Source organism: Anser cygnoides, chromosome 6, assembly GCF_040182565.1.
Source record: "Anser cygnoides isolate HZ-2024a breed goose chromosome 6, Taihu_goose_T2T_genome, whole genome shotgun sequence".
In the NCBI taxonomy this organism is placed as follows: Eukaryota; Metazoa; Chordata; class Aves; order Anseriformes; family Anatidae; genus Anser; species Anser cygnoides.
The window spans coordinates 16,223,347-16,249,650 of NC_089878.1; the positions used below are offsets into that span (position 1 = coordinate 16,223,347).

General features: G+C 43.9%; 2 protein-coding genes across 4 annotated transcripts; one reads left to right on the top strand and one right to left on the bottom strand.

Annotated features, from left to right (window-relative positions):
* Window positions 1-642: 642 nt before the first annotated feature.
* On the bottom strand, window positions 643-19,981 carry CYP20A1 (cytochrome P450 family 20 subfamily A member 1). Of its 3 annotated transcripts, XR_010832199.1 has the most exons (14): window positions 19,848-19,981; window positions 19,486-19,535; window positions 19,232-19,398; window positions 16,263-16,408; window positions 15,411-15,578; window positions 14,829-14,907; window positions 13,228-13,343; window positions 12,758-12,812; window positions 11,207-11,327; window positions 10,358-10,469; window positions 9,658-9,722; window positions 7,598-7,687; window positions 3,261-7,431; window positions 643-2,475 (listed from the first exon to the last, which is right to left on the bottom strand). XR_010832199.1 is itself a non-coding variant. In XM_066999131.1 (13 exons), the coding sequence occupies exons 1-13, from the start codon at window positions 19,917-19,919 to the stop codon at window positions 7,281-7,283; spliced, it is 1,392 nt and encodes a 463-aa protein (XP_066855232.1). In that variant the 5' UTR covers window positions 19,920-19,981; the 3' UTR covers window positions 643-7,280. The 3 variants fall into 3 exon arrangements, 2 of the variants coding, with proteins under 2 accessions (XP_066855232.1, XP_066855233.1); XM_066999131.1 differs by having other exon boundaries at window positions 643-7,431; XM_066999132.1 differs by having other exon boundaries at window positions 643-7,431; window positions 19,875-19,961.
* On the top strand, window positions 19,953-26,246 carry LOC106029847 (alpha-aspartyl dipeptidase-like). The gene is made up of 8 exons (XM_066999138.1): window positions 19,953-20,101; window positions 20,194-20,282; window positions 21,321-21,395; window positions 21,976-22,055; window positions 23,204-23,377; window positions 24,853-24,912; window positions 25,454-25,536; window positions 26,056-26,246. Exons 1-8 carry the CDS (start codon window positions 20,001-20,003, stop codon window positions 26,132-26,134), a joined length of 741 nt encoding a protein of 246 aa, XP_066855239.1. The 5' UTR covers window positions 19,953-20,000; the 3' UTR covers window positions 26,135-26,246.
* The last annotated feature ends 58 nt before the right edge of the window (window positions 26,247-26,304 follow it).

Genomic DNA, 26,304 nt, shown 5'->3' on the forward strand with positions numbered 1-26,304 from the left:
CAGCAATGAACGTGGGGTAACTGCAACCATTGGTCCAGCTGATTTTCCACAATACACAATGGTGTATTCTTGCAGGCATCCCTGTCAGCTCCCATTAACTCACAAGGCTCACTCTTCTCCCAAGGCGCCTTTCCCCCATTCAGATTCCTGGAAGAGCTTGAAAAAACAGGACAGCCACGTCACAGAGCCAGGACATGGTCAGAAGCTAATTTGCCACACAGTGGGCAACCTCCTTTCTCCCCAGGCAAGACAGGCAGGCAGCCAGCCTGCCAGAAGGCAGGGTTTTTTGGCCTGGAAACTGTTTTTGCAGAAGCTTAGAGATATGTGAGGATGTTCATATGTGGTGCAACAATGGAGCAGTTCAAGGGGGCAGCAATCCACTTACTGCCATCTAATGCCCATGGTGTCCTGAACCCCATCACCATAACAGGCTATCGTACAAGCACCTAAGGACGGAGTAAGAAACAGCTTGTGACATACTGGATGCTGAAGGCTGCCAAACCGGGATTGAAGTTGCTGCACTTCTCTTATTTAGATATCCCAGACCTGTCGCATCTCCCTGGGTTCAGCTGTAAGGCAAGTGCACGGAGCTAGAGCATCGGTTTGTAGCACAAAATACCACAGCAGTCTGAACGGAAGGGATGGAATAAACATGATATATTTAATCAATAACTCACAGCTAACAAGCCCTGCATCAGCAAGTCAGTTGCTTTTCGGTCCAAGAAACTACAAAGCCAGAGTATGCATTTTCATGTTAGTACTGACATCAAGGCTTGAATATTAGTCCCAGAATTTACAATAATGTATCTGATAACAGTGAATTCCAGAAAAGGATCCATAAAAAGTTCAGTTTTCCACACTGCCTGTAGGCTTTATCAATCAAGGCACAGGGAAGCTGACAAGGGACATAGTCACCTTAGCTAGACCTGAGTGTTGTTTATTCTGTATCAGGGTCTCAGCCAATACAAAATGCCACCAGGTGGCAATTTCCAGTCTGACATTACGAACTTTGCTTTTTCAGACACCCTTATTTGTTTCCCCTCTCTCACCTCAAAAGATAAATACCCAAATATGACTTACTGCTTTTCTCTTTAGTGTTCCAATAGATCTTTGTTTCTTTATAGGATTCACGGCCTAGGGAAATTTGGTCAGGGCAAGAGCCTTAATGGGTAAATCGCATCCTCCTTATGTATGACTATTCTTTCCCTCCCAGCCTCCCCTTCCCAGGACTGCTAAACACAAAGAACTTGTAGGAATCATTTAATCTATTGCTGAAACACAGCCCTGTAGCCAGCAGGGTGACAGCACTGTAGGAACATCTGGTTCGATCAGGTAACCTAAAGAACTGAATTCAGCTGATGGCTGTGCCCAGCAAGCTCTGGCTTTTCAGAGAGAATACCCAGGGCCTTCTGCTGTAAAGGTCTGAAAGCGAAGATGATTGCTTTACCCTTGCTGCAGTGTCTGAGTCATTATTGAGTTGGAAGCAACTGTTAAAAAAAAAAAAAAAAAAAGCCTATTTTGGTGAGATGAGAAAGTTGGCAGCCAAGCAGGCACAGCACTGGCTGTCTCGCTGCCAGGCTTGTGACAGAGCTGACCTGCCTGGATTCCAGCAGGGAGGTGAGAGCAGAACAGAGCATGCCAGTGCCTGCAAGTTGCTCAGCTCTGCAGAGATGGGAGCAGAAAAGCTTCAGAGATTCAGGGTAGCCCCAGCACTGAACTCATAAAAAGAGTAAATACTTCTTGCCTAATAGTGTCACAGGAACATCTGCTGCCTACCTACAGTGATTTTTCACTGTCATTGTGGCAACCAAGGCACTCACCAGAGACACATTTTACCCAGTTCCTCTGCTCTTTCAGTTCTACATTCTCTCCTCTTTGGCCAAGGCCAAAGACCTCAGTTACCTTAAAACCACTATCACTTAGCTGAGAGTCAGCTATAAAGATCTTGCTCTGATTTACACTGGATTTAACCTGGAATGCTGTAGGTTTGTCCTTGCGACTTTTTACTGGTCTAGCATTGTTCTAATTAAACTACTTTTCCCATTAAAGAGATGATCAAATGCTTGGGCCAGAGATGTCAGTGCAGATACAGTAGTATGACCAATGCTTCTTGCTCTTGGAAAGGCCTTTCTTTACAGGAGTGTTAGCATCACAGCAATTGCATATACTTAATTTATCTTAGGTTCAGGCTGCTATGTAAAAGAAGGAATGACCTGAAAAGTAAGGGAAAAAAATCTTTCCACTCCAGCCCTCCCCCAAATCTTTTTGTGGGAAACACAACTGTGTTTTGAATGCTAAAATTCACACAGATTTAAATATACTTATCTTCAAGGAATGTTGCCATGGAAACCCTTATCTTCTCTCCTTCCCCACCCTCCATATGTGAGGAACATTTTCTTCATCTTTTTTTTTTTTTTCCTGCGTGTGGTAGTTCCTCTTCTCCGTCTGCTGCTGCCAAAAACCTGGCATTAAATCCTAAGAGATGTCAAACAGGCCTTTTGTTTAGTTGAAGACTGACTGCTAAAAAACAGTCCTGAGCTCAACTAGAGAGATGCCAAGATGGGTGCATACTCTCAGGCTACAGAGAAAGATACCTATAACATTTTCCAGCAATTTCTGATTTGGACAAGTGGAAAGCAGCAACAAGCTGCCACGGTAACCACAACAGTTCCACTTCCTGGTGGCATAACCCACTACTAATAAAGATTTGACTTCTCATTACAAGTCTTTTTCACCATTTTCTGTCATTCTTGATAGAAGGGGTAGGGAATTGGGTGAAGTCTTGTATGCTCTAAGTGCTTTCATGAAGGTACTGCTCTACTCACTTCCATTTACCCCCAAGCTACAGGAGGATCTGAGCTTAGACAGGAAGCCAATAAGCTGTAGACTTCATTCTGCTGATTAGAATACATCTATATCCAAGGGTGCCTGCCAGGAAGCCCTTTCTGCAGCAATAACAGAAACCTCAGGAAGGTCAGCCATGGCCCTGCGGACTGGTAACACCTGTTTTCAATGAGAATGTGTGCACAGCACCTGAGACAGAGAGACTAGGAAGTCAACACTAGTTAATTGTGGGTTAAGTAGTACCAAAATGTTGATAAATTAACTATGCAGTGAGACAGACAAGTGGTTTCCCCATTTTGCATTGCCAGCAGCCCCTGGTTCATGTAATTGCACGGCTAATGGGAGAGCTGGCAGAAGAGCAGCCCAAGGTATTTTAAATTAGCAAACGTCCACTCTGTCCAACAACTGACACTTACATTTGCAGCAAGCAAGACAGAAGTTGCAAAGACCATCCTTCCCATTTAATGACGGAAAATAAAATGTACAGTCCTCAGCCCTGAGCTGCATGCCACAGCCATTCCTGGTAAGTCCTTAACTGCTGGGAAAAGGAGAGGAATATTACTACATTGCAATAATGGCTCTATATGCAGCCCAGGTTAATTAAAACCTAGACATAACATCACTCATGGACATTTTGGAGGTACTGGGAAGCAAGCTCAGTAAGCTGTCTGCTCCACAAAGTTACCTAACAGTTTCACCAGTTGCCACCAGGATGAGGGGCAAAAGTACGCACCTGTGTCAGACAGAAACAGCCACGACAATCAATTTGCAGTGGCCTGACCGCTCCCAGCACCTGTGGCCTGACCGCTCCCAGCACCTGTGCTGGCTGCCTGCTTCTGATAGCAGTAGGTTGCATAGGCACAGAGATATATTTAGCCTCTTGCCTTCCATTAATTTGCAGCCCTCTGTTGAAGCTTGTTCTACAGTAAAAGCCCAAGGAATGAAATGACAGCTTTTCTGTATGCTCTTCAAAACCACCCTGTGGAACTTGTGAAGTAGCTTTCTGGTGCAGAACAGGAATGTGAAGCATAAAAAGCAATAGTTTCCTATGTTATAGAAGCAACCTTCCTCCTCTCAATTACTAGACTAAGGCATTTTTTTCCACAGGTTGCAATACTGCTTGCATCCCCATGTCGTGGCCAGAAGATGTGTCTTTAGTGTGTGGGGTCTATGAGCAGCAGGAGTGACAAAACCCTATTCCCTACTGACTGGACTTCTGAGACTGAGTATCTGCTACAGTGCAGGCTCTGACTCAGGTTTTTCCGCAGGCTGGCATCTAACAATGCTTTGGCTTTGGATGCAATCTTGTGACACATCTAGAATAGATTCTCTTCCCTATGACCAGTCATTTTTTCACGGAATTTGTAGGAACAAAGTTGTGTTGAGATTTCAAACCCCAGTCCCTGCCAAATGCAGCTGATTTGACCCAAGGGCTCAGAAGCTTCTTCTTGCAAGAGGAGCAGAGGGGGGAAGCGGTCAGACATAAGTGGGGTGGGGGCACACTCTGAACACAGGCCTTCCTCAGGAAACCAGGCCAAAAAAGAACCACTGGACAGTGCATGTGTGACAAGGGGTGAGGGGAGAAATGGAACAAAATTGGTATTTCAATTTTCCAACTGAAATATATTAAACCTTCAGAGAAAGCTCTGATCTACGAAGATTCCCATACAAAGAAGGGCTTTTATTGCCTAAGAAAAGGAGCTACAGATGGACTGATCAGTGGTGTGCTATATCTTGAGAGTTAAGCTGTTTGAAATGACCGACACAAAAAGAGTGAGCAATGGAAACTTACAGACTGCAGCAAACAATGTGACTGTGCCCTCGAACAATGCATAATGAATGCCTGAGAGATCCTCACACCCTTTCTTTCTCCCAACACGTAACACATACCTTTAACTGATGAGCCAGGGCCTTTTTTGACAGCAGTTTTGAGCAAATGCAAACTAACCATTGGCTTTCTTGAGCGCTTTGAGCCACATTCTTCTCTCCTGTCAGTCGCAGACTCCTGTAGTATGTTTGGCTACTGGCCCACACTGAGAATACTGTCTTATAGGATGCAATACCTGTGTAGACTGATAGAAAATTTGTAACAAATTATAAAGAATTACTCCTATTTTTGATTCCTGCAACTGGGTAAAAACTATTGCAAGGCAGTTGACCCACACAACTCCAGCAAGGCAGAGAAACACTGTTAACAAAGTCTGAACAATTACTCTTGGGAAGCTTTTCTGCTGTGTGAAAGCTTCCCTAGCACCACATGGCTGTAATAAAGCAGATCTTAGCCACTCAATTATATGACCAAGTCAGCTATTCCTAGTGTGGTTCTTAGCAGGGACAGTGCTATCCTACCATTTTTCTCCAAGAAGGCAATAACTTCCCTTCTGTTTTGCCTCCTCTGTACACCACAGATGCTTTAAAGTAAAATCCTTTACCACACTGATTTCTCCAGAAGGTTTAGGAAATGTCTGCAGCCTTCAAGAAAAACAGGCATTCTGCATAAGCAGTGAAGCAAAGTCTAACATGAATTGCCATCTGGGGACACGACCAACCTTCAGTTAAATGGAGGTCAGATTAGCAAGAGCTTTCTTGCAGTTCATTATAAAAATCAATGCAAGAGAGGCAGCAAGATGAACTGCACAACTCTCTTTTTCCTGCCCAGCAGACAAAAAGCAGTAGAACAGAATCTCTGTTCTACATCTCCCCCAACACACACTGGGCTGCAGGGGGGAATCTGAATCTCCACAGCTCCACCAAAAGCAGAGCTGACACATTAAACCCAAGAGCTGAATTTTCTTTGTCTGGTGCCCACAGAGGCTGGCATCAGATATTAACCCTGTAAGAGCTGAAAGGACTGCATTCAGGCCGGCACTTGGCGGATACACAACAGCCAAAACATTTTTGTAAAAGCAGCAGATTTTCTGACCTGGAAGGTGCCAGTGAAATAAATGATGTCTGTAGAAATGGGAATTGCTTCTACTCAGATACCTGAAACAGGTGTACCTGTGTGAAGCGTGCCCTGTCTACAGAGGCAGTGAAACTGGGAGCAACACGTTCCTGACCTTTTCTGTGATGCATCAGTAGCTGTGTGCAAAAGCAGCTCAGGCACATGTAGCTGCAGACTGAGCAACAATTCACCTACGACAACACTGCATTTGGATGGGAAGGGGGCCTGGAACTCCTGTTAACAGAGAAGTCAGGTTTATGTGGAACAGACTCATCGAGATCAGGTACAGGGTGATTCTATGTAAAAAGGAAAGAAAGAGAACCACAACCGTAGCACGTTGGATTGCAATAAATAGTACTGAGATAAAGGGGTAAGAGGTCTCTGCCTTGCAAGCCATTCAGTTAGGCTCTGAAAAATCTTCCACAGGATGGCCTGTTACAGCTGAGAGGGAGAAAGAAGCAGGGAAAAGCATGTGAACATGTGGCTGCTATGGATCACACACGTTTTGGAAGAGGAAGAGTGCTCTCTGAAAGGCTTTTAAGTTATTAAGCACAACATTAATTCAGAGCCCTATAAAATCAGCACTCTCCAGTACTTGCATGTCCAGTCTCATGCTGACCCAGAGCTCAATGAACTGCAAGCATCTGTCATCAATTTCTGATGCTGATTAGATTAGACACTTCCCTCAGAACTGTCAGGATAAAGAATCCCTTTCTCAGGGCTTTGTTCTGTGGTTTTATTTCATTTCATTATATCATTACTAATGCTTCTGTTTTCTCAGGGGCCAAACCAATTCTATTCCTCCTGTTGACTAGCATTTCTCAGTCATCCTTTCTCTTGCAACCCTAGAGCACAGCAAGATTACATACTCAGCATGAGAGCCGATGGTGCAATTCCCACCCCACTTTCTTTTTCTCTTTCTCTCACGCACACTCACACATACTTCTCACAAGATATATCTGCTCTTCTTGACAGTTATAGCTATAGCTCAAGGGTAGGAAAGACACTTTGAATAAAAATACCTATATAGAGAGAAAGATTGTGTCCTTGTGTCTCCAAGGTCTTATCTAGCTGGAATCCACAAAGAAACATTCCCTGTGGTACAGTCCCTTCCTTATCCACATCTGGCTGTTGTTGGAAAGGGACTGGACTAACCAGCAGCCTGGTCTTCTTTGACTAGCTGGAACCCAACAATTCATAGATACACTGCTGCAAGTGTTTTTTTTTTTGTTTTTTTTTTTTTTTTTGCTTCCTTTACAATGGTTTGGGCAAAAAGTAAGTGTAAAGAAGCATACAGACTAAATCTACTTTAATATGACTATTCGTTGAGTTAGAAAAAGTACCCAAAGGTATGTGGTTAAGAACGTGGAAGGTAACAAAATCTGCATGTAAAATTCCCTGGCTGTGTCCTTGTGCTGCCAACACAATTCCTTTTAAGATTCTTGCCCAGAACTTCACTACTGGTACTTTCAGACCCTTGTTTTCCTTGTTCTTAGCTTCTCTTAGACACCGTAATCCAGGCTTCCTCCTTCGGTGTGGTTACCAGCTCATATTTGGTCTCCATGACTTGTCCTTTCACTGGGTGAAGGTACAGTTTCCTTACTAGGACGCTGAGCAGAACTGTAGCCACCATATAAGCAAACCTGAGGAAGGAGGCAGAAGAGAATAAAAACCTTGCCATGATACAAATCTGCCAATGAACAACTGCCAGCTTGGACAGATTGTCTCAGCAGTAACAGGAATGGGATGAAACAAACTCCTCTTCCCTCTACCACACAAATCCGCAAAGGCCTGCTTCCCTTTGCTCACCTCAACTCTGGGCACTCCTGGCTTCCTGAGAAACCCAACAAGGAAAGGTTTTTCATGGCTGATTCCTCATTGAATCTCTCTGGGTCAAATCTACAAAAGACAAAATACACTGAGGCTTTTCATGAGGGCACAGAATCCTTCCTCTGGACACATGTCCACACACACACAAGAGTAAGAAACTGGCAATGAAATACAGAATCTCACTAATTTGCAAACAGCATCAATCTAGTGCCTCTTCTCTCTAAATCATGCTGGGTAATTCCACACAGATACAGGAAGGCAACTGTGAATCACTCCGTCTATGTTTCCAGCCAGTCAGCTGTGTCCCAGCTTGGTCAGAATGCTGAATAACTGAGTTAGTGTGATAGAGGGTTAGAACTAATATGCATTACCTCTCAGCAGAGGGTATTTAGCTCGAATACACAGCTGAGCTGATGCTGTAACTTGCCCCCCATTTCTCTCCAGGGCACACACAGCCTGATTTGTCTCCCTCTCCCTCTCTCCCACCCCATCTCTCTGCATCCCTCCCTCTCTCACTTCCAAAAATATTTTCCTTTTTTTCCTTGCCCCTCGCCCTTCTCTTCAGGCAGCTGGTGTGTGTGTATGTGTATATGCTGGGGGAGGGAAGCTGGTGACTCATTCAAGTGAGAAAAGTGGCTTCCAGCATTAGGATGGTGGAGGCTGTGAAAAAACTATTATCCAGGACTAGCACAAGTTAAAACAAGATTCCCACAATCCACTAACCCAAAGGAGACTAATAGAATAGCATTCAATTTAAACATATGGTATTACAGAATAAAAAAGCAGACAAACAAACCCCAGGAAATTTAATGGATGGGAGGTAGTTCTCTTTCACTTTCTGTTAAATGTTTCTGCTTATACTTCAAGTCTTTGGGTCCCTGCCTAAACATCCAAGCTCTACTTCTACCAAGGTGAACAGGTACGTGGGTGCTGACCCTCAGTTAAAGCAACATTAGGCTTACATTCCCTCTGAAGTAGCACGTTACAGAAACTGTAATAGGAAAGAAATCACAGCTGTCTAGCCATTAAAAACAAATAGGGAGGACAAAGAGCCATACACAGTGTTTTTATATGGCAGGTAGGAGAAAAGACCACAGAATGCCGATCTCCTGTCTCTGTCACGTACATACATACATATCTGTCTCAGGCTCAAGCACAATCTCAGCCCTCCTTCTTCTTGGAATAAACACAGTGTTCACAGCACTCCTCACCTGTTATTTCCCTGTGGCCCCCAGTGAACTTCTCCTAAACACAGTGCCCGCTCTACTCTACTGAGCAATCTGCCGAGATATTCACAGGTCATGCATCAATGCCTGACCCCTTTGCAAAAGCTATGCTTTCAGGACCAGACAAGCACTGTTCCAAAGGCTCTGTTCTTTCTCCTAGATTTCAGCTGTCTCTTCTCTCTCTCTAGAATAACTGACCCATATTTTTTTCTAGCCCAAGTGAGGCAAGTCAAACTAATGTTAGTACTTGCCACCTAGAGGCCACAGTAAGCTACAGCATTTTCTTTCTTTAACCTCCAAAATACTACCTGAATCCAGAATTATTTTCCCAGATAAAGTAATGAAATAGCACTTCCTTCCCCTTGAAAACACAAAACTTCCAACAGGCTTTTCCTCCCCTGTGTCAGTGTTTCATGTCAACAAGCAATGATTCCAAAACCATTCAAATCATTGTTTTTTTCCCTCTCTCCTCTCCTTCCTCCAAAAACCTTAAAAAGAATCTACCAGTTTGTCAGGAAAGCAGTGCATGTGGGGGGGAAAAAACAAAAACTATTAAACTCTGACAGACACACACAAACACAGACTGGAGCCTAGGAAGATCATAAACGATCATAACTTGAATTGCCCATGGAGACCAACAAATCAAGATCTTCATAAATAGATTTTCTTACAGACTCCCTTTCATCTCCAAAATCTGCTTAAGGCAGGTCCTGCAGTAGAGCAGGCTGTGCATGGAAGTAAGATCTAAAGAATATCAATTAAAAAATGAAAGGAATTAGTTTGGGAAGGAATAAAGATCTTGATTCTACATACTTGTATGGTGACAGCCAAGATGAACTATCCTGCAGCATCACACCAAGAGCATAAAGTACAAGTGTCTGCAAAGAAAATGAGAACAAATATGTCAGACCAGAATGAAATGCATGATTAAAGACAACTCTGGACAACTCTGCCAGACAATTATTCTGTGGACCACTCACTTTAATAAATTGTTTAAAAACATAGTATGTTATATTCATCTACAGATTTCTATAATGAAATACACACATTAGGATTTTAACTTCTTAAGGCCCACACTGCAACTCTTACATGGTTAGAGAGGGCCAGATCCCATTCCTCTACTCTTACTGGTATGTATGTATGCACTACTTTATTTTCTGCAATGGAGGGTACTACTCTGCGTAGGAAGCATGGGTGGTATTAGTCCTGAAATCATACACTTGCACAGCTGAGCTCATAAACCCCTTCAAAGGATGATTCATCCCTGGTGGACCAAGAACCAGAGGCAAACCTGCTCAGGAAGAGAACATGAATCCCAGAGCTTATCCCACAGAGGAACCACATGGAAAACTTTGACTATACTGCACTTTCAGATGACAGACCAGCTGCTCAGATTAAACGAGTGTCAGAAGAAATGGTCTTCCTCCCTCACCCCTCCATGGGAAGAAGTATGATAGAAGAGTAAACAGCAAATTCCCCTCCAGGAAACCAGGGTGGCCTAGTACTGCCCTACCTCTTTGGGGATAGTATGTTGGTCAACTCTGCCCTCCAGCTCCTGCAGCTGTGCAGCAATGGGAGTAAGCTTTGCTGTTCGCACTGTCTCACACAGGACTTGCCGACAGTATCTGCAACCAATAAGTCTGGGTCAATTTAACCCTCCCAGAAAGACGCTTATCCATGTCCTTGTTGTAGGCAAGGAGAGTTGAGTCACCCGCTGCATTCAGGGTCACAGTCTGCTCCTGGAGCTGTCTCCAGCCACAATGAAGAGCTTCTTTTTTTTTTTTCCTGACTAGTCCCAGCATCTTTCCAATAAGCATTAAATCTCATCAGCAACTTTTACAGAAGTTTATCAAAATCTCTCTCATCCAACCTCTTCCAGATTTTAAACCAAATTATCCCCACTAAAAAGCATAAACACACTATTCCTTTTCCTAGACCTCCCAGCCATACAAGAAGCAGCAGGAAATCCATATTCATTCTCCTTTACTGAAACCCTAACACCAGTACAAATACAAAATACACCCAGTTGCACGACCAGATGCAATTAAAAAAACAATGGCACAGAGTTTTTCAGGCAGCCAGGGCACTGATTCTGTGCTCTCTTCCCCTGCCAATGAACCTAAAGAGTTTCCTACAGGCACCCTGAAGAGAACAGCCTGGTCCCCGTTGTCTGGAGCCCTACAGCAGATTCTCTGTGCTGCAAGTCATCCTGTAGTTTGATCACTTCCAGGAAAAGACAGGAGTAGCTTCTGGATGCCTTCTGCTGGTCCAGTGTAGACTGGGCATCAGCCTCCACCACATGAAGCCCCTGTCCCTACTTCACAAGATAGCCTTCCACTGCAATTCCTTTCAAGGGACCCACCTGAGTTGCTCAATTTTCTCATGCGTAATTGGTCCCTTCCCCAGAACATGGTCCACCTCCTTGTAGAGATTCTGCTGGACATCTTCAGAGGTTGCCAGGAAATAGACTGCCCAGGTGCATACTGGGGAAGGAATCAAGACAATATCAGATCAAGAAAATTCAAACTTTACTAACTGTATTTGGTTTTCTTGCTTGCTGTATTTGCAATGTTATTTTTCTGACCTCTAAAAGGGTGACCTCTGTTCTCAGCAGGTTGTACTGATTCTCTATTCAGAGGGAGAAGTAGAGGTTGAACTGTTGTGTAACAAGAGACCCTGCAAGCTTAAATTCTCTTTCCAGTGCTATGAGGAGCTTAGAAAGCTGTGCAGGAGACTGACCCATTCAGTCTCAGCCCCGGGGAAGGGACCACACAGCCCAGCAAAGCATCAGTCAAAGAGTTTCTCTTTCCCAGTATGAGTAACAGCTGTGATGCTCCAGCAATCACCCCTTTTAGGGAACCAGGATTTTTAGACCAAACATTCAACTGAAAGGCTGGTTTGTCCACAGCATTGGAAAACTCCCTTATTTAGTGGGTTTCCTCAGCACATCTCTGACAAGTGCTCCAGGCACCCAATGTCTGGGCTCCTGACGGGGAGGGAGAAGAACAATATAGCTCTCTGCACCAGGTTGGCCAGCACTTTTCTCCTCTACATCTATTTTGTGAGGTTCTCAAGAGATATCTTCAACAGCACAGTGAAAAAAGAAGCCTTGCATAAGAAGTGTGTAGGATGCAGTTTCTCTGAAGCTACAAGGGAATGTTTCTACCATTCCTAACTGTCTATTCCTGAGAACTATCTGACAATCTCTAAGGAGTCAAGCTCCTTGAAAAGACTGTCTTCCTGAAGCACTTGGAGAGTATATTCTCTGGGGATGTTATTAACATAGCTGCCAAATTTACTTTCCATGTACCCAGCAGCACCTGAGAGTTTTTCTTTGGAGTTCCAGTCCCACTGGCTGAGATACAGGGCCTGATAATCAGGGGTTCAGTTTAAATCATCCTCATATCATAAGAGATTTTACACAGCCCCGGTTTGTATTTTCAGTTGCTTTTTTTAAAATCTAAATCCCAATGTAGCTCCTTGGAAAGTCTTCCCTATATGGAACATACTTATCCTTCATAAATTCAAAGCAGCCAGTCAGATTTTACCACTCTGTTCTGATTTCCTTCCTGTGTACCAGAACCTATTTTATATCATGCTCTTTGTGGCTTGCAATTTTTGGTACTCTTTCATCAAATTCAGCATCACTTGAGTCCAAGAAAAAAGCAAGAGGAAGAAATTCTAAGGTTCACCAAAAGAATGGGAAAGTTGTCAAACCTCAGTTTCAACTCACTAGCTGTGAGGCTGTATTGAATGACTGCTATAAAATTAGCTGCTTCTATACATTTGTAGCTCAAGAGAGATAGAATGATGAGTATCACTTTTTATTAGTCTAGATTAAGTCTCATGTCATCATTCTCAGTTTTAGACAACTGAGTCCAAGGATAGAAAGTTACCTGCGATTTATACTTACAGTTAGCAGTAATTGTGCATCCTGCCAAGGAGAAAATCATTGTATCTTCCAGAATCTAGGAAACAAAATCTAGTTCAGAGAATGAAGTCTGTAAGATGCAAAGATTAAAAAGAAGCAGCACATTCTCCACTCAAGCACATGAAATCCCTTTAGTGCAGAGGGCAGGAAATTCATCTAGAAGACTGAACTCTCTACAGAACTTCTACTGTAACAGCACTTGAGACATGCTTAATACTAGCACACTTCTGGTTTATAAAAATAGCAATGAAAACAGTGACAAGGAAAGCTACTGATGTCTAATTCAATTAAGCACTGTAGAAATGGAAAAAGAACCAGAGAGAATGCTGCTTTAGTAAGGAATCTGACCCCTGCCAGATGCAAAAGCTTAGATTAATCAAAGGCTACAATGTAATGAGTTGCCAATCTACTAGAATTCCATTACTTCCTAATGACATAACAGCTGCACAGACCTGCTGGTCACTCAGGCTCCCCTGCAGCAAAGTGTCTATAAAGACGTGCCTGTTGAACGATCTGCCTTGGCGTTCCTTTATGGCTTTCATTAAGGTAGATTCCATCTCCTTCAGAGCTTTGGAAGCAAAAAGAAATGGTTATTTTAAAACCTGGTCAGATTGAGAGCTGCAGAGATGTGAATCCATTTCCCCAAGCAGATTTTCAGACCAGCTGTCCCTGCTGGGCTCACTTACAGAAGCAGCCTCTGTTACACGTTAGTGTCGGTTTGGAAGGTGTATCTCTAATTTAGCTGAAAATGTAGGAACCAAATATCACAGGCTGCCTGCAAAGAGTCGCCCTTACAGGTATAACCAAGACATGTAATCTGTGAGTTGAAATCATGTAAAGGAAGGTCAAATAAGTTAGTTTCAACACTATAGCCATCAGATAACATGTTTAAACAGCTCTAATAAAATAAAATAAAATAAAATAAAATAAAATAAAATAAAATAAAAAGTTTGAGCCAGATAGCTTCTTGTATTGCCTGTTGAGTTATAATTACTAGTGCTATGGCACCTCCAGCTACTGATATTCTCCCTTTTGCTAGGGGTTCTATAGACATAATGCTAGAGGAAGGCTAAAATGTCTGCGGATTTTGGCACAAAGGTTCCACTCATCTGAAGATATTTGGGTGCCTAACTCCTAGTGGCTGTTCTGGGAACTGGGGAGAGTTAGGGACCTAGTTGCTGTCAGCTGTCTCATTTAAGTGACCTAATTCAGACAATCCAAGAAACATGGACCAGAAGCTAGATCTGAAACTTGATTTCCCAAGGTCCAATGCAGCCCTTCGTCTTAGAACTAATCTGTCCTCTCTCATCTCTTCTCCGTATAGGAAGGCCAGCAATGCTTAAACACCAAGCCTCACCAACCAGAGTTTGTGAAATTGTGTCCTTAATACAAATCGGGAACAAGTACCTGTGGGAGAAGCCCATTTTAGTGGGGCAGTAGCTGACTTAAGGCTCTTAAACCCACACAATCAGCAACATGAGGAAGGAAACACTGGGTCTGAAGGATTTACGAGCAAATCCTTAGTTCTAGATACAGGCTACTTTTGTGTAACATCTTATCAATCAATATTAAGAAGTCTAAACTTTTAACAACTAAAAGGACAGGACAACTGAAGAATAAAAAAATCAATCTGAAATGGCAGTGCATTTGTAAAATGGTGCATCATAGGAATGATTAAACAAGCCAGACCAAATGACCTCATCTGCTTCCACTTAGCACAGTTGCCTGCCTCCAGGAGAGGTCAAAAGCAGATACTAGGACACAGAACAGGAAGGTAGCAAGCACACCAAGACCTCAGAACTAGACCTAGATGCAGAGTTCTAGTCCTACACACTTTTTGTATAATGGCAGGCTTGTCACTGAACTACAAAACAGTGATACCTTCTGATCTTCTGCACATCTATGGAAGACACATCCAGTAGCTTATGTCATGATGATCAACTGCAGAAAAGCCAATACGGCTAGACAAATTAAGTGCTTCCATATGCTAGCTAACTCTAAGCATTAATCAGAGTGGAGCATGAGGGTGACTGTGATTTTGGGAGGAACCTACCATCTTCATACAGCTTCTTCCTAGTTGTGTTTTTGTCAAGGGACCCATCCAAGAAACCTTTCCCAATCTCCGACCAGATCTGAAAGAAGGACAGAGAGAAGAGCACCACCACTTACCACAGGCAGAACGCTGGGACTCTTTTATTCTTCCCTATTCATCAAAATGAAAACATCAAATAAAACAAAGACTTTCTCAGAATATGAATCTAGTCTCCTCTTTAGAACATCATGCCTCATCACAGTTATTACATTTATAATAGCTGAAACTGAGTTGAAATGAAAAAACTCTAATTACAGCTGTATGGGAAAAAGCTGGGCATCCTGACTGGGTGATTAAACAGCTTCTTTTCCCACCCTATCGCCAACAAAATTTCCTTTAGAAACACCTGGCCTTAGACTAATAACAGCAGGATTAGCAGTAGGATCTTTCTGATTGTTTTGGTTTGGGACAATTGAGTAAGACTCTTAATGTTAATGTCTCAGCAGTAGCTTGTGCTTACTACACTGCACACAAGATGAAAACTGTTTGCTGTCGGCTTGGACAAATGGCAAAGGAAATTTCCTGACTCTTCATGACACTTACTGCATCATGGTGTCTGCGGAATCGGATGACTTCCCGGTCATCTTCAAAGCTGCTGCCCATAGCTGTCTGCGTTACAGACTTCATGGCAAAGCCCAGCATGTGTTGGCAGAGTGGCACGTGTTGTGCCTCAGGCAGGGAGAGCCATTTGGCTAGCAACTCTTCTGACAACTTAAAGAGGAAAGGAACCATTAGTTGGCAGTAATATCAGCAGCCTATTTACAAAACATATCCCAAACTGGAGGCATTCCCACCCTAAGTTGCTAAGGCAGAACATGCTTTCAAGGCCATGACACTTATCTATTCTCTTTTCAGGGTTTCCTTTCATTGTTATCTTAAACCAGCAACATTTTAGCATCATATATCCTGCCTAGCCCTAAGGTTTTCCCCCATAAGCCAGTTCTGTCCATCTCTCTTGTTCCCTCTGTTGCAGAAAATACATTAAACCGTTTAATACTAGTAACTCGCTATTGGGAAGATAGACCATATTCTGGCTGTTGGACTGAGTTAACAGAACAGTTCTCCAGTTGTTTATGGTTCCAACAGCTGGTTCCTTGCTCCTCCCTCCTGTCCTGTGAAATAAATCCAGAAATCAGGTGCTACCTTTAAGCGCATCTGATGCCTTGGCATAAAATGTCACAAAGGCCAACCCTTTCCCCCAAACCCACTGGAGCTAACAGAAACCAGATGTTCACACTGTGCTCTGTGCTCGAACAGACAGAGGCTGTTCTCTGTTTCAGACGCTTGTAGATCCAGCATGAATTTGAATGAAAGTCTTTTATCCTAGTAATCATTCTCACTAAACTTTCCCCTGTGAGCCACACAGCGCTTCTCTGCTGCAGAAAAGCAACTTACCTTCTGGATGAGAGCTAAGTTACTTTGAAGGGACTTGGTCACACCATTTTCATACAGCTTTCTCCTCAGGTGGCTCTCTCCTGTATCCCCATTCAGGCTGGGCTGGTACCTCAGGAAGGATTTCAATATTGCTTCGAAGGGATTCGCTGAAAGCAAGTAAAGGAAACACCATTCTAGTGTGACAACCACTTGGTCACAACAGCAAGAGTGGTAGGTACACTCCTTCCCCTTCTCCTCCACCTCTCCTGCCTGATCTGCAGATTCCCTCTTCACAACTGGGGTACCCTCCTGCCCCAACCACATCTATGCACACAAGCCCTATCAGCTCACAAGAGATTTAGCCAGCCAGGGCTGCCCCCAGCAGAGAAGCTGCAGGTCTCTCACAGAAAACAGTGCCCTATTAAGCTACAGAATGCTTTCTGCTTCTAACTGCTTTCCATCTTCCTTGCACACAGACTCTTGCAGCAGTGAATAAATTAGGCAAAAACACATATCCTCCATCTCCTATAACTACAGCTTGCATAAGTTAGATCTTTAACTTTGAATTTCATCACCAGGGGCCTCTAGTTAATTAACCCACTAAAGTACACTAGTAGTCAATGCAAAAACATGCAATAAGGCATGGTCTACTATATGATCTTCTGTCTCTGTAAAATTTTCTGTGGGTCTCACGAACTGGCAGAATCTTTAAGGAACTATTTGGAAGTAGCAGTCTGGAAAGTTTCAAAAGAGAGGTTTTCACTATTTATCACAGTCTGTTATTTCTCCCACATGGAGCCAGAGAAACCTCTGAGGCATCAGAAAACAACAAGGCTGGGCTAGACACCTATGACTCAACCTACTGTGGATGCATCTAAGATTCCCAGCAGAGATCACGGCCTCATTATGCTACCGGACAAACATCCAACAAGAGACAATTCCTACCTTCAGAGGACTTACCAGCTAATAACACAAAGGCAGCTAATGAGGCCAGAGGCAAGAATAAACTTTCCTAAATACTTTTTTTCTCACATCATTTCCCTTCCAATGTTTTAAAGCTTTGCAGCTCGCCCTGTTTCCTACTTCAAATGACAAGAAGTGTACGCATATGCCTTGTGGCACAGCAGATGGTACCTGTGGCTCTGCACGTGGAACAGGCTGTTACGTGACTCTAGCTGCTGCTGACAATTCCTCCTCCATGGTACTTTGCCATGAAGTGGCTGCTGCTATTCATGCCACCATCCCCTGGTGATGGGAAAGCCCACAAAGAAATCTGGCATGCAGAGGCATTTGGAGAGGCCAGAGGATGCTTAGCACCATCATCTGCAGAAACTGCATAGTTCTCCTGGTGTGTGTGAAAGAAGACTGCTGGTTCAGCAATGGGCTCCATTTTTTTTCCTTCCCTGTCCCTAGCACAAACTGTCAGTCCTATGCCACTGCTACACTCACTGTTGTGAACTTAAGACTTCAGAGACTAGGATGCCCTTTGCAGAGGGTTGCCCTCATCTTGTAGTATTTGGGAAACACCTGTTTTCCCACAGCTACAGGAGACTAGTGACTCCATGAGGCCATCCTCCACAAACCATCTCTCAGAAACAGAATTCTGTCCTACCAAGCACTTCCACAGACTTCATTTGTGCTTTGTCCTGGTCTTGAAAACAGCTCTAGGATTACGTTTTCACTCCTAAGAGTGAAGCATATCAGACTTTTAATGGTTTGATAGTCTAGAAACACTGTTCTATCACTTTACTTCTCTAGAAGTCTGATTATCAAAGAAGTATGGTATGACCGCACTTTATTGCATTTCCCACTTATCCCCATCCTTAAAAAGTATTTTTAGCCCTCAGCATCTAGTCTGTAGCTGCCCTGTTCACTTAACTTCCTACATTTAAGCCCTGGTACTGTATTTGTTTTCCTCCAGTATTTGGATACTCTCCCAAATTCAGTACATTTTTGAGAACTTGTCTGCTCAAGGGCCTGTCACCACTTCTCTGAACTTTGAGAAAGAGTCTGCTCAATATTCCCCAAGCACACTTGAGTGCATTCAGATCTTTCAGGGTGTGTTTCCACCTTCTGGTGTGCCACTGCTATCCGCTGTGTCTTGCTGATCTTTGTTAACTCCTACGCCTTTCCCAGATCATCAGCATTTTTTTAAGTCTGACATGCAAACGTACAAGAAGCTTACCCATCGTGACCCCATCATAAAGTGATGCTGAGATATCTGCCTGTGCCTGAAAATAACCTACGCTATCAGGTCAGAGGTGAGCAACCAGCAACTCAATCTACCCTAGAGGATGAAAACTGGAAAAACAGCAGGTTAAACCCAAACATCAGCCTAGTTAACTTACTGTCTGTGATCACCCTAGGAAGCAAAACCTCCAAAAGGCTTACACTAGAAACTAAAATACCCTCCCAAGACTAAGAAGATCAACTCAACAACCAGCTCCACTAACCACTTCCAAGGCTAGAAGATCATTAGTGTTTGACTCAAAACTCTATAACTCAAAGTAAAATGAAAATTAAAGAACTTCTTGAAATAACACTTTAAAAATCTCCACACTGAACCACACACAGAAGCTATCACAGAATACCAGAGCTCTTTTCAGACAATTTAGCAACATTCCCCATCTTCAATCATACTTCAAGTTGCTTTTAAATTGTACCTCAAGTTGCTACAGGATCTTCACCTGGCTGCTTCAAGTGACTAATGAACGTGATGCTCTCTCTCCATAAATATTTGCCCTTAGGCAGAGGGTAAAAGGCAGAAGCACAGGAACTTCTTGACAGGCACTGGACAGCAGCAACTCTCGGTCACTGACATTCAAGTCCAGTAAGCAGGACCATGGACATGTCTAAACCGCATCAGCTGCAAGTTAAGGTTCATTTTCTTTCTACTCAGAATGAAACCCCAGCTTCCTTCATTTGACATATGATGCTCAGCACGGCCAGAAGGAACAAATAAGCTCAAAGACAAAGCAGAGGGCACTTACATATCCGATTGGGGTTGATGTGTTGTTTCAGGAGATCAATGGAGCCAATGCTGACAACAAGGCGCCTTCCAAACCAGAAAGAGACCACTGGGCCATATTTCTCATGAAGGTTCACCAGGAACTCGTGCAGACTTCTGCTAGCAACGATATCTGGCAGATTGCCGTCCCTGAGGAGCACAAAGAGGTTACCTGGGCATGAGCTGCATCCAGTGCCGAGACGGAACGTGATCAACATGAAAATGGGAAGCACTCACTTCTCGTCAGTCGGAGCTAGCCCGGGGATACCCGATGCTTGCCTAGATGCCTGGAGAGTAAAGGGGGACACGTCAGCCTCTCTGAACTTCGGTTTTAGGCGGACTTCCCTACAAGAGAGCTATACTTCCGAGCAGCTAAAGCCTTCCCAAGAGGGGCTCAAGGGGGCTCGTTAAACACGGGGTGCCACAGCGCGCTGACGCCCAGCAGGGTGCAGGCGGGCGGGCAGCCCCCCTGGCACGGCCTGGCCCGCCCCCGGGCGGCAGCCCCGTCCCGGGCCGATGGAAGGGGGGGCCGGGCCGGGCCGGGCCCCGCGGCCGCCCGCTGCCTGCACCGGGGCCGTGCCGTGCGCCCCCGCCATTACCGGGTAGAGGTAGAGCACGGCGCCCACCAGGACGAGCAGGAAGGTAACGGCGAAGATGGCGAAGTCCAGCATGGCCGGGCCGGGGCCGGGGGAGAGGCCCGGCCCCCACCACGGGGCAGGAAGGGGCGGGCCGGGCCGAGGCCGGGGCGAGGCATGGGGTGCCCGCGGCGCCTGCTGCTGGTCTCCAACTCCACCCTGCACGGAGGGGGGTACCTGGGCCACTGCCAGCAGCACATTCAGAGCTTCCTCGGGGGGTAAGCGCCGGGGGAGGGGGGGACTGGGGGCGGGGGCAGAGCCCCGCCGTGCCCGGGGGGCTCCAGCAAACCTCTGCCCTCTCCTCCCGCAGGAGGGTGAAGCGGGTGCTCTTCGTGCCCTACGCCCTGCACGACCGAGACGCCTACGCCCGCACCGCCAGGGAGAAGTTTGAGAGCTTGGGTAAGGGGGGCCCCGAGGGGGGACGGGGACAGGGGAGCTCTGGCGAGCCCTGCTTCAGCTCCGGTCAGCGAGGGGGTGACAGCAGCAGGGAGCGAGCTGCTTGCAAACTTTCACCTACAAGTGGGTACTTCAGAGGCCTCCGGGAAAAAGCATGTTGCAAACACTTGTAACCGCTTCAGGGAGGAAGCTTGTACGCCCGGATGTGAAGCGGCGTATTTTTATTCTCCTTAATGACACGGGAGAACATTTCTTCCCATATACATTAAGCCTCTGCTCAAGCTGTGCACCTCCTGCTAGGTGAAGAAGACAATTACTGTAACGTGCTTCAGGCAGGCAGGTGTTTGCAGGATGAACAGCGATTGAGCTTTGCTATGAGCAAAGATCTTTCCAGAGTGGCCTACTGCAACAGCCCTACTTTGTGTCTGTCACCTTCCAGGTAACTTTGGACTTGTTACTGTAGTAACAATCAATACTCACTTCCTGGGGTATCACACTTTGCTCCTTATCTTGCAGAAAGATTGCTATCAACTGTCCATGTTCTTCCAGGGCTCCTGGCACATACTCTACTCAGTGAACCACAGCAGAGCAAATCTGTCAAAGCCAAACATTTTAACCATTACAAAAAATATGTTCAAATGCGACATTCATACTACTAATGCTAGAGCAACGATGGCAGACCCCGTTCAGACTCATAGCCACTCTGGGCAGTGACAGCTTTTTCCTCTTGTTTTCTAGCTAGCTGGTAGTGCTCAGCAGGACGTTGTACCACAGCCAGCACATGCTGAGTGAAATGCTCTGCTCTTTTAGACACTGAGCATCTATATCTTTAAAGGAAACATTTGCTTTGGTACAGCTGCATGCAGAAGCCCAGTATGAACATAGGGTATACACTGTTTTTCCTCGTAGAGGTCTCTGAAGGTTCCCTGGTCGTATTGTGAGACATTTGGGTGGAACGGGGGCAGAGAACAGGATAGAGGGATTGAATGTACTTTCCTCCTCAAAACTGAAGCAGCAAAGGTAAATAACTTTTAATTGAAGGTTACGGGCTGGACAGCATTCATGAATCCTGTGATCCAGTGGAAGCTGTAAGGAAATCTGAAGCAATATTTATTGGTAAGTTTTACTTCTTGCTTCCTGAAGAGGGCTTATATAAGACGCTGCATTAGTCTTTTGTAGAGCTGGTACTGTAGAGATAAGCGTGAAAAAGTCTCACCTCACAATTAGAAGCAGCTACAGAAAACAATATTGTATTTGGGAACAGTAAGACCCTAAATTTAGTGGTGGGAATAGAAGTAGGGAAGACTTATCAATGGAACTGCTTCTCCAGTAAGTTTCAAACTCTTCCCTTGAACAGTACTTCAGCATTAAAAATATGATTCTAGATGTTTTATCATCATTTTACCAAGACTAAGAGGATCCAGGCCTACTGTGCTCAGATTGAGCGCAGTCCTAACACCACACTCAAGGGTATTAGAATATTATCTGCTGTCAATGAGCCAGTGTCATCTGTCAGAAGGACCTGGGACATGAGCCCGTGGCCTGCCAAACAAGCATTCCTCTGAAGCTTCTGGGTTTTTTGTTGCTCAAAGCAGAATACTGTCCTGAATAGAGCACTGAGTCTGCCAAGCTTGTAATGGCATCAGTTAAAATCGACGGTAAAGCACATTAAATAAGCTGGACTCTTTTTCTGCAGGAGGTGGCAACACATTCCGTCTCCTGAAAGCTCTCTATGACAACAGTCTGATACAGGAGATCAGGAAGAGAGTTCTTGAGGTAACAACTAGATGTCTCAGGTCAAGTCTGAATGATAGGATCTCACGTATAAACATTTGTTCAGACAAATCCAAGTTGATTCTATGTCTTTGTTTCTAATGTACTTCAAATATTGAGCCATATCTTGCAAGCTGGTGAACTGAAATCTGTGGCCAAATGAAGCTGTCATTAGTCATGAAAGCCTGAAAAGACTAGGGTCAGTAAACTGTCCTACAGCAGTTTCTAAGATAGGGGACTGCAAGACTTTAGGATGTACAATGCTATGCCATACCTTAGAAGTAAGCCCCTCAACTTAAAATACCAATGAAGAGCAGTGCAAGGATTTAATCGTTGGCCAAAACCCACATTTTTCAGGTCATGTTCACTTTTTATTCTTGTTAATAGATATGCTCATGCTGCAGGTTGTCTAATAATAAACCAACAACTTAATCTGCACGTGCCTTTTAGACAATAGAGTAAATGAGTAAGTGTAGTAATTAACTTGGGTGTCTGTTTGACATGAAATTGAGAGGTACAAGTGCCATCAAGCCCTTCCAGTCAGCAGTCCATTCTAGCATAGTGAATCTCATAAAGCACAGCAAAGATAGGTCACCAGTGGAAGACAACAGAAGCAAGGTGTTCCCCTAGTAATGTGGAACTGTGAATTACTTCAGACAAATTTATGCAAGCCACAGTATGTTTGAAGAGGCTAGCTGCCAAGAATAAAGGTCACGTAGGCCATCTTAATATACACAAACGCACAATGCAGCAGCACGGTGCTCAGCTTCGGGTGATCTACCCTCTTTAGAAGCTAGTTAAAGCTACTTCTGATATTTCCTGTAACTGCAACATAGGCAAGCCTCATCTCTTAATAGCAAAGTCTGTCTGAAATGACAACCTTGCAAGTTTTCTCTTGTGAGGGATCATACAGCTGTGAGTACAGGGCATTCCCTAGTTAGTTCTCTGCCAGCCGTTATACATAGAAACTATTGCCCACCTCAAACTGAGAGCTCTTCTTTTTCTGCTTTTCACTTGTAAAGTTAGCAGTAAGATGAGCTAGAAGGACTAAGTCTGATCTGACTGCTCAGTCTCCAAGATTGATAGAAGATGCTATAAAATGCTGTTCCCAATTGTGATACCACATACTAATCATTGCTTTTGTCTTTCAGGATGGGGTTCCTTACATGGGATCCAGTGCAGGAACTAATGTTGCTACCGTCAGCATCAATACTACCAATGACATGCCAATTGTTTATCCGCCTTCCCTGCAAGCCCTAGGTTTAGTTCCTTTTAACATTAACCCTCACTACCTGGATCCAGATGATAAAAGCACTCACATGGGTGTAAGTAAAGCATGCCACAGCAAACGCAGGGTACCAAGGTGTAATGATAGAGTGCATTTGCAAGGGATTACAAAGCTATAGAATGTTTAACAGCTGCTCCCTCAAACAGTTGGAAATACCAAAGAGGCAATAACATTTTACTCCCTCCTAAAGCTTTTCTTTGAGTGGGAAGAGGAGCTGGCAACAGTGGTACTGAGGTGGAACAAAGTGTTTTTCACAAACAGCAGCTTTGCAATGTCTGAAATACTGTTAGTTCATACCTGGCATGGAATTGGAAAAAAAAATGTGAAGATGAAATGCAATTTGTTTCTGGGAAGTCCTGGAATAGGCTGCCTTGCTTCCTGATCTAGAAGACCTAATTTAAGCATACATTAAGAGGCTTAAACATCTAAACATCTGAAGGAGCTATCAGAACAGGGAAAGCTTAAGATTGCGTGCAAACCTGTAATATAAGAAAATACCTATGTGTGAGTGTCCCTGCAAAGAGCACACCTTGTAACAGCCAGTACTAAGTAAGCACATGTACTAGTATAGCTGAAAGAAAAATGGTTAAACATCAGGCACTGAGACTGATATCTCCACTGTATGGAAGAGCTTTTTCTTAAATAGCTTGTCAGGAGCCAACCAGGAGGCTGTTTCTGAAGTGCATCCTTTAACAGCCCAAATACTTTTTGCCCTTGTAGTCAGAATTTCTCTGTGGCTAGTGGAAGTATTAAGAATCAGGGGACAACGAAGAGATGGAAGATCAAGATGTGCTTCTAGAATTTAGATGAAGTTGTAGGTGGTCACTTAATCTGCTCGCTTGTCTCTAGATAAGTGGGAGATATTTACAGGAAAAAGACTGCCTGCTATTTTTCTGAGAGGAGGATGGAAATTCTGTGCTGCAACAAGTGCCTGTTGTGTTCCTATGTTTCCTTATCAACAAAGCCTTCTGGTTTGATTTCTTTAACTACTGTTGTTCAGTTGAGAAGCAGCAACCCTCAGGAAACATGGCAGAGCCATTCATAGAAAGAAATTCTTCATTGTGATTCCTACTAGAGAAGGAAGAAACAGATATTTAATTAGTGGAAATCCATGGCTCACTATCATCTTTCATGAAGAAGGCACCTCAGGCATCTGCTTCCACCACCTTCCTCTGTACTCTTGTTCTGAGAGTGAGCACATAGAGAAAATATTTGAAAAGATAAAAAGCTGGATGAATTGACTGGAAGTTTTCAGGCTTTTTGGGGTTGGGACTATGCAAGTTCTGTTTGATCAACCTACAACACTTGCTACTAATGATGAAAGGGAAAAAATGTATCTACTAAAGTCAATCCTGCCACTTTCTTCAATACATTAGTCTAATTAAAGCATTCTCCTCAAGGGGAAGTGCCTGCTTTGTTTATCATTAAGAAGTTGCTGAGTGTCATAGTACTTGGATGGCTTTAACTTCTACTCTACTGCCTGGGCAGCTAAATCTACACTCATTATTGCAGGAGACAAGAGAGGAAAGAATTCGCCAATATCACGAAGAACCAAATACCCCTCCAGTTTTGGTAAGTAGTAGTTCCCAGTCAGGAAAGTGAGGGATGTAGCATGGTAAGCACTTTAAATGCATCCTTACTAGTTTTCAGTATGGGTTCCTCCTCCTGACAAGCCTTTCAGAACTCTAGCAGGAAAGGCTAGTTATACTGTTGCTAACAGCTTCAGCCTTGGATTTTGCTCATTTGTTCCATGTGCCAGCTTTTAACTTGAAGTATAAAGTTTGCACTCTAACAAACCCAGCTTATTGTTGCTTGGACAAAAGTGAGTCTCAGAATGGGGGTTGCAGAAGTAATTGTGGAACAAACATTTTTCTTTTTCTCCTTAATGGTTTGTATGGCCTTCCATAACAGCAAAATTAAATACGTAAGAAAACCAGCTTCTAAAACAAAATAACCCACCTACCTTTGTCTTAGCATCTTTGTTAAAAAAATGAGCCAGGAAATCTGTTTGTAGTCATGAGGAGATACACTTAAAACTGTTCTGCTTGTGACAAGTATTCTAGCTTTTCAAATAGCTTTGAAAATAATGTTAAAATGTTTCCACCTATGTTAGGGCTTGCGGGAAGGCGCAATGCTGCTAGTGGAAGGAGACAAAGCCACCTTACAAGGAGTAACAGGAGCACGACTATTTTTGAGGTAAATGCTTCATTTGAGTTTGAGTAAAATACAAAAAGGAAGAGATTTCTATTAAATTTCTGGCACATAGTGCCTGTCCCTCATGTCAGAAGTTACTTAATCCTTTGCTTCCATTTCTCTTTTGGGAAAACGTGAGTATTGCTTAATGTTCTAAAAGAGCTGTCAGTACGAGAACACTCTGAAGTGCTATGGCACTACATACATTGATGTTCATGTTTCTGATCGAATAACTACCATTCATCAAGAGTGCCCCAGCAGTCAGGCTGTGCTCTGTACTGAAGGCCAGGGGAATGCCACTTTGATCCTAACGCACTGTATTCTAGAAACAAGGGTCTCAGGTCTTCAGTTGTATGAACATTACTAAGAAATTAAATATGTATATCCCAGGATGGAGGCAAGGAAGGGGATCAAAGCTGCTAGTTAGGAACAAGGATGCCTTGTTCTATCCCTAGTAACAGATGGAAGAGCAGTAGTCCTAGCTGCTGTGCAAACTTACAGCATGGTTGATCTTGTTTACAGGGGTAAGAAACCAACTGAACATGAGCCTGGAACAGATTTCAGTTTCCTCCTGATTGACAGTAATCTCCAGAAGCTGTAGCCTCGCATATTCTGCAGCAGAAGTTGGCACATGAGGAGGAAGGAAAGAGATGCTTCTAGTCCTAGGGTGGGTGGCATGCCTTAACTTTACAAATAAAGATAAATATGCATTATTGGACTCTTTTCCTCTACCCTGTTCACTTCTCAGACATCTTTCTTTCCCAAGAAAAA

Bases quoted from the DNA above. Each gene is read 5' to 3' on its own strand.
- LOC106029847 (XM_066999138.1), top strand. From the start codon at position 20,001: ATGGGGTGCCCGCGGCGCCTGCTGCTGGTCTCCAACTCCACCCTGCAC. The intron at 22,056-23,203 runs GTAACAACTAGA...TTTGTCTTTCAG, and splicing joins TCAGGAAGAGAGTTCTTGAG to GATGGGGTTCCTTACATGGG. The intron at 23,378-24,852 runs GTAAGTAAAGCA...TCATTATTGCAG, and splicing joins ATAAAAGCACTCACATGGGT to GAGACAAGAGAGGAAAGAAT.
- CYP20A1 (XM_066999131.1), bottom strand. From the start codon at position 19,919: ATGCTGGACTTCGCCATCTTCGCCGTTACCTTCCTGCTCGTCCTGGTG. The intron at 15,579-16,262 runs GTAAGTTGCTTT...TTCCTCTTTAAG, and splicing joins ACTTAGCTCTCATCCAGAAG to TTGTCAGAAGAGTTGCTAGC. The intron at 7,432-7,597 runs GTGAGCAAAGGG...CTCCTTCCTCAG, and splicing joins CAGGAGTGCCCAGAGTTGAG to GTTTGCTTATATGGTGGCTA.